Source organism: Equus przewalskii, chromosome 14, assembly GCF_037783145.1.
Source record: "Equus przewalskii isolate Varuska chromosome 14, EquPr2, whole genome shotgun sequence".
NCBI lineage: Eukaryota > Metazoa > Chordata > Mammalia > Perissodactyla > Equidae > Equus > Equus przewalskii.
Genome location: NC_091844.1, coordinates 64,167,372 through 64,180,262, shown reverse-complemented (window position 1 = coordinate 64,180,262; position 12,891 = coordinate 64,167,372). Strand labels below are relative to the sequence as shown.

Below are 12,891 nucleotides of genomic sequence, written 5' to 3'. Positions count from 1 at the left end.
GGAATCATAAAGTACGTAGCCCTTTGTATCTGGCTTCTTTCCTGTATCATGTTTTTGAGATTTATCCATATTCCTGCATGTATCAGTAGTTTGTTCCTTTTTATTTCTGAGTGGTATTCTGTGTGTAGATGTACCATGATTTGTTAATCCATTCACTAAATAATGGACATCTGGGTTGTTTCCACTTTCTAGCTCTGATAAATAAAGCTGCTATAGACATTCATGTACAAGTCTTTGAGGTTTTCATTTCTTTGGGTAATTATGTAGAAGAAGGGATTATTGGGTCATGTGTAAATATATGTTAATGTCATAAACTACCAAACTGTTTTCCAAAGTGGCTGTACCATTTTGTATTCACACCAGCAAACAAATGAGGGGCCCATTTACACTTTGTCTTATAATTTCTTTTTCCGTTTTAAATTAGGTGTGTAGTACCTTGTGGTTCTAATTTGTAGTTCCCTAACAACTAATGATGGTGAGCATCTTTTCATGTGCTTATTTGCCATTTATGTCTCTTCTTGGTAAACTGTATGTTTTAATCTTTTGCTATTATTTAATGAGTTATTTGTGTTTTTATCATTGTGTTGTAGGAGTTCTTTATATATTCTAGTTACAAGTCCTTTATTTGGAGTGTTGTTTTACAGATATTTCCTCCCAATCATTCTGTGGCTTTTCTTTTCATTGTCTTAACTCTGTCTTTTGAAGGTCAGTTTTTAATTTTAATGAAATCTAGTTTATCAATCTTTTTCTCTTAAGTTTTGTGATTTTTGTGTTCTGAGAAGTCTCTGCCTAAGCCAAGATCGCAAAGAATTTTGTCTGTATTTTCTTCTATAAATTATATGTTTTTAGGTTTTACATTTAGGTGTGTGATCCATTTCAAGTGAATTTTTGTATGTGGTGTGTAGTTTTTTGGTTTTTTTTGCATATGGACTTCTGTTATTCCAGTATCATTTTTTGAAAAGGCTATTCTAGGGGCTGGCCCGGTGGCGCAGCCCGTAAGTTTGTATGTTCCGCTTCGGCGGCCTGGGGTTTGCCAGTTCGGATCCCAGGTGCGGACCTACGCACCACTTGTCAAGCCATGCTGTGGCAGGCGTCCTACATATACAGTAGAGGAAGATGGGCACGAATGTTAGCTCGGGGCCAGTCTTCCTCAGCAAAAAGAGGAGGATTGGCGGCAGACGTTAGCTCAGGACTAATCTTCCTCAAAAAAAGAAGGCTATTCTTTCTGCGTTGAATTACCTTGACTTCTTTGTCAAAGACAATCAGAGATATATGTGTAGGTCTATTTCTGGACTTTCTCTTCTGTTCCATTGACCACTGTGTCTATTATTTTTCCCATAATCTTGTACTTTTAGGTAAGAAATATCTATGTATTTTCTACTATCACACTGACTTATGGGATTCAAATACAGACAGCCTCTGACTTATGATGGTTTGACCTACCAACTTTACGATGGTGCCAAAGTGATGCACATTCAGTAGAAACCAAACTTCAGATTTTGAGTTTTGGCCTTTCAGTACAGACAGCATACAGTGATATGTGGTACGGACTCTGTTGTGATGCTGGGCAGAGGCAGCAAGCCCCAGCTCCCAGTCAGCCACACGATCATGAGTGTAAACAACTGATACACTTACTACCATTCTGTACCCATATAACCATTCTGTTTTTCACTGTCAGTACAATATTCAATAAATTACATGAGGTATTCAACACTTTATTATAAAATGGGCTTTGTGTCAGATGATTTTGCCCAACTGTAGGCTAATGTAAGTGTTCTGAGCATGTTTAAGGTAGGCTAGGCTAGGCTGTGATGTTCGGTAGGGTAGATGTATTAAATGCATCAGGACATAACCCCATCGTAAGTCAAGGAAGATCGATAATGCAGTAAATCAACTACGTATTACCAAAGAATGTTAAGTAAGTGAATAATTATTGAGCATGTCAGTTTATTTGTAATCAGTCATTGCATTTGCCTACAGTAGTGTACTAAAACTCCCTAAAACATTTTGTTCAGATGTTGCCAATGAGAATTCTCATACATTGCTATTAGAATTGTAAATTGGCACAAGCACTCTTCAGAAAGCAGTATGTTGATTTCTGGTGAACGGAAAATATATGATCAAGTGTGACTCATCAATTCTACTTCTTAAGCATATAATCTAGAGAAATTGGCACATGTACACAAGGAGACAGGTACAAGAATGTTTATTGCAGCATTGTTTGAAATATTGAAAAACTGCAAACAACCTAAGTATCTTTTAATAGGAAAATAGTTGAATAAATTATAGGATGATATGAGATACTATACAGAAGTCAAAATGAATAAAATAGATCTCTGTATAGCAACATAGACCTCAAAAGCATATCAATTTTTAAAATAAAACAATACAAATAGAATAGGAACAACAGAAAAATGTGTACTGGAAATATATGCACAAAGTTCATGATAGTAGTTTTTGCGAAGAAAAGAAGGTTGAGAATGGGAAGAGGAATTTCTGTTGTATCTGTTAGATTGTACTTTGTTTTTAAAATGTTTAAGGAAATGTGACACTGTTGTCAATATTCCTACCACTTGGAATGCAAATGCTATTTTAGTACTTTCTGTAATTTTCCCCTTTTTTTCAAATTAAGAAAACAAAAATGCACATAACAGATATTTTCTTTATAAAATACAGGAAGGTAAGCATCAGATAGTTTGAGCTGATTTACAACAAACTCTTAATAATACTTTCCTCATGTGTCATTATCAGATACTTATTGAGCATTTTCTCTGGACCAGCCGCTGTGTAAAATACTGATGGTACTGCAATAAGTAAGAAATTATCCTGTCCAAGAGGCTGAATCTAGTTAGTCATTTATTTTTAGGGACATAGAGATGGAGGAGGGGGTAGGTGGTACACACTTATCAGAGGACCGCATTTCTTAGTTGTTGTATGTGGTGTTTATAGTAAGACTTCATCTATTCTGTGTTATCAAGAGAGTCATGATATTTTATTGATTTTGAAATTTCAGATAATATTGAATAATGACATGGAAATTTTTGAATAAATGGGGGCATGAATTGAGAAATGAAAAACAGTTCTAATCGATGATTTCTACCTTTGCTATACTGTGTCTGTATTAGCCATCTATAAGGCTTTGCAGATTCTAAGAACAAAGAAATTAATTTTCAAAACCAATGAGATTTGTATTTAATTAGTATTTAATTAGTATTTCACAGAAATATCCTACACACATTTTGATTATGCTGAATCTTTAGATCCTTTTTAAGCTTAACTTGGATCAAGAATTAATGTTGTAAACCAGTCATTTGTTTCAAAGAAAGTAGAAATCTATCACTAATTGCCACACTTGTAATCTCATGTACTAGTTCTCCTGATGCAATCATTTGTTAAATAAAAACTCACTCTAGAAAGGAGGCACCCACAGTGAACATACTACATCAGATTTGAATACTTAGATTAGACGGAGCTTTTTTCCTCACTATTATTGAAATCATGTTTATATTTTCTAACATATATTTTCTAACAATATGTATTTTAAAAGAACATTTATTTAAAATAAATTCTCCCTGAATAAAATTTCTTTCCCTAGTACAGCATTTCAGTGGTTATAAGCATCAGTACAATGAGATGATAAGCAAATAAAGAACTCACAGCCCTAAAATTTTGAGAAACATCAAAGGTTATATCTCTTTCTTGGAGATTCACAAGCACATTAAGATGCCCAAGGTACTAAGAAGTCATATAGTAATGTTTTTCAGACTTATTTGATCGCAACCATCTTTTTCATATATCACCTTAATAGCATACTTTGGGAAATGTTTAGTGTATTCTTCATACTTGTGATATATACAAATAATTATTTCTATTTTAAAGCAGGACAAAAGGAGCAAGCTGTGGAATGGTATAAGAAAGGTATTGAAGAATTAGAAAAAGGAATAGCTGTGATAGTTACAGGACAAGGTAAGGTTATATTTACATTTGTTTAGTAGCCATTCCAAATTGTATTCACATGATTGCCCTGATTTGAGATCCATTTATCTTAATAAAGATATTTAGCAGATTTTTAAATGTTACTTTCAGTCTTTGTAGACTTATGGTTAATGCTTTATTACCTATGCTAAAAATGAAATTATAACCAGATATGCTCAAACTTGATTACCTGTGGCAGTCAAGCAGTAATCAGTATATTACTTGTGTCCTCCTTGGACCCACTGTTTGTGATGTTTTAGGTCTATTTTTAGCCCTATTGAAACCTAGTAGTCCATTCCTCATTGTTGAGGCAGGGAAAGAGTGGTTAACCCACAGACTCCCCTTTGTACTTGTGAGTACTGCTTGACTGCACGTTAAAATATGAGCTGGAAATGTCTTTGATTCACACTTGGCTTTTTAAAACCAAAGCAGTTCTTTCTTTCTTTCTTTTTTTTTTTTTTGAGTAAGATTGGCCCTGAGCTAACATCTGTTGCCAATCTGCCTTTTTTTTTTTTTTTACTTTTTACCTCCCCAAAGCCCCAGTACACAGCTGTATATCCTAGTTGTAAGTCCTTCTACCTCTTCTATTTGGGATGCCGCCACAGCATGGCCTGATTGAGCAGTATGTAGGTCTGCGCCCAGGATCCAAACCAGTGAACCCTGGGCAGCTTAAGTGGAGTGTGTCAACTCAACCACTCAGTCATGGGGCTGGCACCCCAAAGCAGTTATTTCTCATCTTTACTTTCCTATCACTTCAAATTAAAAATTAGAGTCTAATGTTATCTTTAAATATATAAATAACATTTATTGCACACTTACTATGTGCCCAAGCATCATTGTAAGTGCGTCATATATATTAGCTCTCTTAATTTTCACCACAACTCCACACTCTGAGGCTGCTGACGTTATCCTTATTTTTCAGATGAATAGCCTTAAGTACAACGAAGTAAAGTAACTTCCCCAAGGTCTTATAGCTAGCGAGTGGTAGAGTCAGGGTTTGAACCCAGGCAGTCTGACTTCAGAGTCTGAATTCTTAAATACTATGCTGTGAATAGTGTGTAGTGTGTGGGTGCCAGTATTAAATAAGTAAAGTACTTCACTTTATCATAGCTAAAATAAATTCAGAAGCAAAAATTATAATATGTAGGCTAAGAATCTTAGCCTTATGGATCACCCAATGGATGTTTGTTTTCTGTCTGGCTGACTATACTGCTACATCAACTAATCTCCAATAATTACATTGTGTCCAGTTTTTACCATCGTTTTTTTTCTGTCCTCTTTTTATTTAGACTGCTTCTCTAACTACTGGTCTCCTGCATAAAAGAGAGCAGAATAGAACAAGTAAATATGAGAGGTTGAGCCTTTGAGATTTTCATGAGTTTATGAGCGTGACTTTATGAATTATATGCAAAATATGTTTGCTGTTCGTTGTCAGTTGCATAGAAGAGTTAGAAGAGGGGCCAGCCCTGTGGCTGAGTGGTTAAGTTCACATGCTCTGCTTTGGCAGCCCGGGGTTTCACCGATTCAGATCCTGGGCACGGATCTAGCACTGCTCATCAAGCCATGCTGAGGTGGTGTCCCACATAGCAGAACTAGAAGGACCTACAACTAGAATATACAACTGTGTACTGGGGGCTTTGAGGAGAATAAGAAAAAAGAAGAAGAGTTAGAAGAAAATGAGTGGGTTATAAGAAAAACAGTATGTTATTGAATTTAATTGTACCACTGCAGGAAAAAACAATGTCAATTAAACCATGACACATTCTCTTCTCATCACTTAGAATTTGAATTTTAACCTTATCAAATATGCTGTTTTAATCTTATTAGACGTAGCTATAACAGCAATACTAATATCTATGACCAAATTTGTGCACACACAGGCAATAATAAACTATATTATAATTTCAGCTTGACTGATAGCATTAGTAAGTTGGTTCTGGTTCTAATATACATCCCAATTTCAAAGGTTTTAAAATGTAGGGAAAAACATGTCTCAGAATCCGTGAAATGCACATGAAATCCACGAAATACTCCAGTACGTCTGAAACCATCATAAGGAAGTGTAACTGATTTTTTTTTCAGATATTATTTGAAAATAATACTTTCTTAATTTCTTCAGATAGACTTTGATTGCTTATGAGATTAGTTGGGGCAATATATTTTACCTTGAAGCAATATTAGTAGGAAAATATGGATATTTTAATTCTTTGTTATCTGTTTTTTCCTTTAGGTGAACAATGTGAAAGAGCTAGACGCCTTCAAGCTAAAATGATGACTAATTTGGTTATGGCCAAGGACCGTTTACAACTTCTAGGTATCAGTTAATGAATTGCATAATTGGAATGAGATGTATTTGAAATGTGTGTTCAGTGAAGCTTTAAATATACCTGGAAATAGATCAGTGACCTTGAAAATATGACCTAGGCTTTTTTTTTTTAACTTAGAAAATTTCTAACATGTACACAATAGAAGAGTATAATGAACTCCTAACTATTCGTCACTCAGCTTTAATAATTATCAACTCATGGTCAGTCTTGATTTATCCATACCAAGGGATGGCAAACTACAGCCATTGGGCTAAACCCAGTTCACTGCCTATTTTTATAAGTAAAGTTTTACTGGCACAGATCTACTCCCATTCTTTTACATATTGTCTGGCTGCTTTCATGCTACAATGATAGTGTTGAATAGTTGATACAGAGATCATACAGCCTTCAGAGCCTTTTAATATATAGCTTTTTTAAACGGTTTTAATATTTACTATTTGGCTTTTTACAGGAAAAGTTTACCAACTCCAGTTTATCTTCCTACCCACTTTCCCCAATTCATACTTTTTTTTTTTTTTTGAGGAAGATTAGCCCTGAGCTAACTTCTGCTACCAGTCCTCCTCTTTTTGCTGAGGAAGACTGGTCCTGAGCTAACATCCATGCCCATCTTCCTCTACTTTATATGTGGGATGCATGCCACAGCATGGTTTGACAAGCAGTGTGTAGGTCCTCATCCAGGATCCGAACCAGCGAACCCCGGGCCACCAAAGTGGAACATGCAAACTTAACCACTCTGCCACCAGGCTGGCCCCCCACTTCGTACTATTTTGAAACAAATTCTTGATGTTTTTAAATGTCATTCATAAGAATTTCATACTGTGTCCCTAAAAGATAAAGACGCTTTAAAAATAAAATGGCCAAAATACCATTATCATACCTAAAAAATAACCAATAGTTTCTTTTAATATTAACAAAAAAATAATGGCCAAAAGAAGGTCAGTGTTCATAATATAATTTATATATAATATAAAATATGTAATTTAAATAATATCCAGTTAGTGTTTCATAATTTAGTAACTCTTACTATTTTTTTTAATAATTTAGTTGTTTGAATCAGGATCTCAAGAAGATCCATACAGTATGTCTCTTTTAATATACAGGTACATCTGTTTTTCTTTTTCTTGCAATTTATTTGTTAATGAACCAGATCTTTGCCATATATTGTTTCCTACAGTCTGACTTTTGCTGCATGCATCTCCATGGTGTCTTTAAATGTGTTCTTCTGCCCTTCCTATACATTGATAGTTGGATATAGAGCCTCGATTGGATTGAAAGTTGATTTTTATTTTTTAATAATAGACTACTTGATGGGTGGTTGTGTGTTCACCCATCAGTAGTTCTGACATCTTGTGATATTAGCAGCAGTTGATACTGATGTATAGTGACAAAATTCTGTCATTCTTTCTGCATTCATTAGCTGGAATAGGTCTATATAGGTCTCATCTTCTATTTGATGTATAGTTTTTAAAAAGGTATTCTTAAGGTAAACTATCCCTAAAACAAAGTGGAACTAAAACACGCCTTTCTTGGGTGGTTTTAACATAGCTTAATATGATAGAAATAGTATATATTTGGTAAACAGGCAGAGCTCATTTATTCATTGCTCTGTGATTTGTGGTAGGTTATTCAGCATACGTGAAGCTTCTTTACCTCATTTGTAATATGAGGCTAATAGATAATATACCTCACCATATTTGTGACCATTGAATTATTGAACAAACCTCACCCATAGTAAGTACACAAAAATGCTGATTTTTGTTCATCTCCTTACTTGTCTGTAATCACCACCCCTGCTTTTGTGGAAATACGTATATCCACACATGTCTATATATATTTCATTCATTCATTCATTCTTGTATGGTCCATTGTGTTTGTAAGTTTTTTGCCCCACATCGTTGAAAAAGAGACCCATACTGTTTTCAGGTCGCTAACAAGGCAATGTTCCCCTGGCTCCTGTGGCTGACAGAGTTTGTCTTCTTACTTCCTAAGTGAAGATTATTACTGTATCAAATATAATTAAATATTATATCAAAGGTTATTGTAATAAAATAATCATCTAATTGTTCTAATTGGTACTTTCAGTGTTTTAACTATAATGCCTTTTAGTATATGTACAAAGTAGCATATGATGCAGATTGTTTGATGATGGAACATTTTGTAACATGTTTCGAATTAAATCATTATTTTTTATCTTTTATATGAAGTTGTGATATGATAAAACATTGGAATCATCTCATCAATTATAGACTTGTCTTTAAATGTGACTTTGTAATTTCCTGTGTTATTAGAAGAGAGGACAAAAAGAGGATATATAGAACATGAAGCTAGCTATTAAAAGAGTTAATATTTTGGATGTTGTTGTCTATTGTCATCCTCAAAAGTGCTGTGTGCCACTCATGAAAGATGTTACTTTGAAACGGAGTGGGTGGGATAGGAGACATCAACATACTCCTGTTTTCTAGGAACTCAGAAAATCTGGGAGTATATATTACCAAAGACAGTAAAAAAGAGCTGTGCACAAATGCATAGTAGAGCATATTTGTGTCTTATGTGTTGGTTAAGAAATGGAGGTTTTCAAAGGTGGGATGCCTGATAGGTATCTAATTAAGATGGAGAGGTCTCCATTCAGACTGGTTTGAGAGGATGCAGCCTCTCTCATAAAGATGGGAAGAGTTCATTTATATTATATATTTTCAGTTTAGTGAAAATGAACCTTAGAGCAAAGCTTAACTGTAAGACCTGCTATAGATGGATGATTTTGGCATTGGCATCTTAGTATACCTGGAGGTTACATTTTTTTAAAAAAATCCAGCTTCATTCAACATCCTTTTATTAAGTCCTTACTCTGTACTAGGTACAGTGCCAAGGAATAGAAACAGTGTATTTATTAACTCAGCAAATATTTATTGGTAATTACCATGTGCTAGGTACTGTTCTAGGCGCTTTAGGATACAGACAAGAATCCCTCCTTCGATAGAATTTATAGTCTATCAGGGAGTAAGCAGTAAACATAAAAAAAATAAATTGTACGACTTGTTAGGTGATAAATATATGGAAAAAAGAAAAATGAGAACACAGTAAAGGGAGATTAGGGGTGGACAGGAGGTGGTTTGGGTTTTTAGCTTTAAATAGGATGGTCAGGGTATGCCTTTTTGAGAAGTTGACATGAGTTAGCCATGCAGGTATCTGGGAGAAGAATGGTCCAGAGAGAAGTAAGAGCTGATAAAAGGCCGTAAGAGGCCTTAAAAAAGATAAGTAGAAGTTGTTAGAGACTGTTTGGGCGAAAAGACATTTTGGGAAGGTGTAACAGCGTGAACAAAGATTCAAGGGCAAGAAACAGCATGGTGAGAAGGAAGGGTGATAGTAGAGACGTAAAGTTGGGATTGCTGAGGCATGAGAAATGTAGGCACATTATGGAAAGCCTTGTTTGTCATAGAAAGGAGCTTGAGTGGTAATCTCTGGGCAATGGGAAGCTGCTAAAGGGTTTTAAGCAAGGGAGTTATATGGTAAGATTTTCCTTTTTAGTAGATCACTCAGATGATTGTGTGGGGATTGCATGTGAGGGGATCAAGAAGCAAGGTGACTGTTTTGTTTTGAATCATTGATTAATCTATGCAACCTTTAGTCATTATAAAAGGAAGCAGTAAGTTAAGTTTACTTTCTTTTACAAAACTGAATTGGAGGGGCCAGCCTGGTGGCACAGCAGTTAAGTTTGCACGTTCTGCTTTGGTGGCCCAGGGTTTGCTGGTTCAGATCCCAGGTGTGGACCTACGCACTGCTTCTCAAGCCATGCTGTGGCAGGTGTCCGACATATAAAGTAGAGGAAGATGGGCACAAATGTTAGCTCAGGACCAGTCTTCCTCACTAGAAAAGAGGAGGATTGGCAGCGCTTGTTAGCTCAGGGCTAATCTTCCTCAAAAAGAAAAAAGAAAATGAATTGGAGCAGGTTCACATTAACAGTGTACTGCAATTGTGTATATGTGTGTTTCTATGCATATAGATCTAAAACCTACACAGCTAAAAATGAGTTCTTGGCTTTCTTTTTTTCTGCTTTTTCTCCCCAGTCCCCCCGGTACGTAGTTGTATATTTTAGTTGTGGGTTCTTCTAGTTGTGGTATTTGGGACGCTGCGTCAACATGGCCTGATGAGTGATGCCATGTCGGCGCTCAGGATCCAAACTGGCAAAACCCTGGGCTGCTAAACCAGAGCATGCGAACTTAACCACTTGGCCACGGAGCCGGCCCAGCAGTTCTTGGCTTTTTATTCCTAGTTATTGGTTATCGAAACTAAGGATTTAATTTCTGTTTATTTTTACTATATAATGAAGGTTTCATTGAACTTTTTGTTGCATTTCATTGAAGAAAGTGTTAATTGATAAAGAAGACATTTACAAATCAGTGTTTTTTCTAATTTATGTCTTTTACGAACACAAATGGTTTCTTTCTCAGTATGGTGATTTGAGGAGTATTATCACTGAGAAAAATCAGATGACCTACCTGTTAACTAACAAAAAAAAGCTCCTAGGTATATTGTATCAGCCAGTTCTAGGATACAAAAGCTGTGCAGTACTTTGTGCTTTCTGTAGAAAGGGTAGCTGCTATTTAACCTGTCCCAAAGGCATGTGTGGTTGTACCGTAAACCAAGCATGGTGCCTGCTTGTCTGACCTTAGAAATGAAAGTTTAGGAGAGTTAGTATACATGTGCTGCGTTTTTGCATATATTCATTGACTTCGTAGTACACAAGAAAAGACTCAGCCGTGGCAACTTGGAGTATTTTGACAAAATAAATATGGTAAAAATTGACCCCCTATTACAAATGAAGCACAGGGTAGGTGCTTTATGTTTATTATTTTATTTAATCCTTGATACCCTCAGAAAACTGAGGCTAAAGCAAGTTCATACTAGTGAGTAAGTGGTGGAGCAGGGTGTTTGTCAGCTAGCAGTGTGTATTTGACTTGAGAAAGTGCAGCAGTGACATAGGGTGGCAAGGAAGCTCACACTGCTACCCTCTTGGGTTTCAGGTACTAGACATAGAGACTCAGATCTGGGAAGGATTTGTTGTTGTTATTTGAAGTGGAGATAGGTTAAAATAATCCTTTTAGGGGCTCGCCTGATGGCGTAGTGGTTAAGTTCATGTGCTCCACTTCAGTGGCCCAGGGTTCGCTGATTCGGATCCCAGGCACAGACCTACACACTGCTCGTCAAGCCATGTTGTGGTGGTGTCCCACATACAGAATAGAGGAAGACTGGCACAGATGTCAGCTCAGGGACAATCTTCCTCAAGCAAAAAGAGGAGATTGGCAACAGGTGTTAGCTCAGGGACAATCTTCCTCACCAAAAAAATAATAATAATAATCCTTTTAGATCTTTAATTGGTTAATTTTTAAAGTAGGTAATATAGGCACATGCTACAAAATTTTTAAAGTATGAAAAACATCCATCCCATGCTATGCCCCAGTCACTCATTTCCCCTCCCCAGAGGCAGCTGCTATTACCAGTTTCTCTGGGTCCTTTTTAGGGGTAATCTTCGTGTATACAAATGTGCACATGTGTGTTTAAATAAATGGTGGAGTACTATATGCACAATTCTGCAGCATGCTTATTCCATTCTGCTTTGTTACCTTTATTTTTTGCCCTACACATGTAGCTGAATATGGCATTTCCTAGACACTCCTTATAGTTTCCTTCTGTGTCATTTTAAGTGCTGTTCTCTTTTCCTGAAATGTCCTTTCTTTTTATCTTTTCAAATTCTAGCCAACTCACAGTCCACTTCCTCTGTAAAGCCTTTTTAATGTTCTCTTTCTTTTGTGCTATATCATCTTTTTAAAATAAATATATATATTTGTGTTGTAAGTTGCCAACTATATTTAATAAGTGTCTGGGTGGTAGAGACCGTATTCATCTTTTTATCTCGATACTGCTCTCCCTTCACAATGATTTGCACATACTAAATATTTAGTAAATATTTGCCGGTGATAGTAGTGAGATGAAACTGCGTCAGGTAACCAAATCTGAATCAGGCATATTTTGAACATGGCCATTCACTTATTAATTTCTATTGCTATTTTAATGTCTGAGTTTTTACTAATTATACTTTTAAGATACTTTTATATAAATGCAAAAACCCTTCACTATATAACAAGCTTGTAACACCTTGAGTCATTTTTCATTTTCACATGCACATTTTATTTGGTCATTATGTATTTTTTTCTTTTTGTTTATTTTGTTCTTTTTGCCCCCCTCTGTTGCATAGAGAAGCTGCAACCAGTTTTGCAATTTTCCAAGTCACAAACGGATGTCTATAATGACAGTACTAACTTGACGTGCCGCAATGGACATCTCCAGTCAGGTGGGTTTAGGTTAACTAACATATAAAATAATAAAGCTTGCATGCAAAGTAGAGTCCTACTTAACTCATAATGTTGATTTGATTTTATAATGCTAGATTTAATTGGTTTTTGTTTCCGCAGGGCTGTGTTGAAAATACAGTGTCCCTGTCATCATTCATGGTGTATAAAAATCTAACGAATAAGATATAACCATTCTCAACATGCTTTATTTGCATATTTTGCAGCCTCCAGTTTTGAGA

General features: G+C 35.8%; 1 protein-coding gene across 5 annotated transcripts in view; it reads left to right on the top strand.

The window, feature by feature from the left end:
* SPAST (spastin) overlaps positions 1-12,891 on the top strand; it is a 71,646-nt gene that overhangs the window by 14,514 nt on the left and 44,241 nt on the right. For 2 of the 5 annotated variants that reach the window (XM_070574148.1, XM_070574150.1), the window contains 2 exons: positions 3,880-3,966; positions 6,206-6,289. In XM_070574148.1, coding sequence (XP_070430249.1) covers positions 3,880-3,966; positions 6,206-6,289 — 171 coding nt within the window. Of the gene's footprint in view, positions 1-3,879; positions 3,967-6,205; positions 6,290-12,555; positions 12,652-12,891 lie in introns of all 5 variants that reach the window. The other 3 variants (XM_070574146.1, XM_070574147.1, XM_070574149.1) reach the window with 3 other exon arrangements.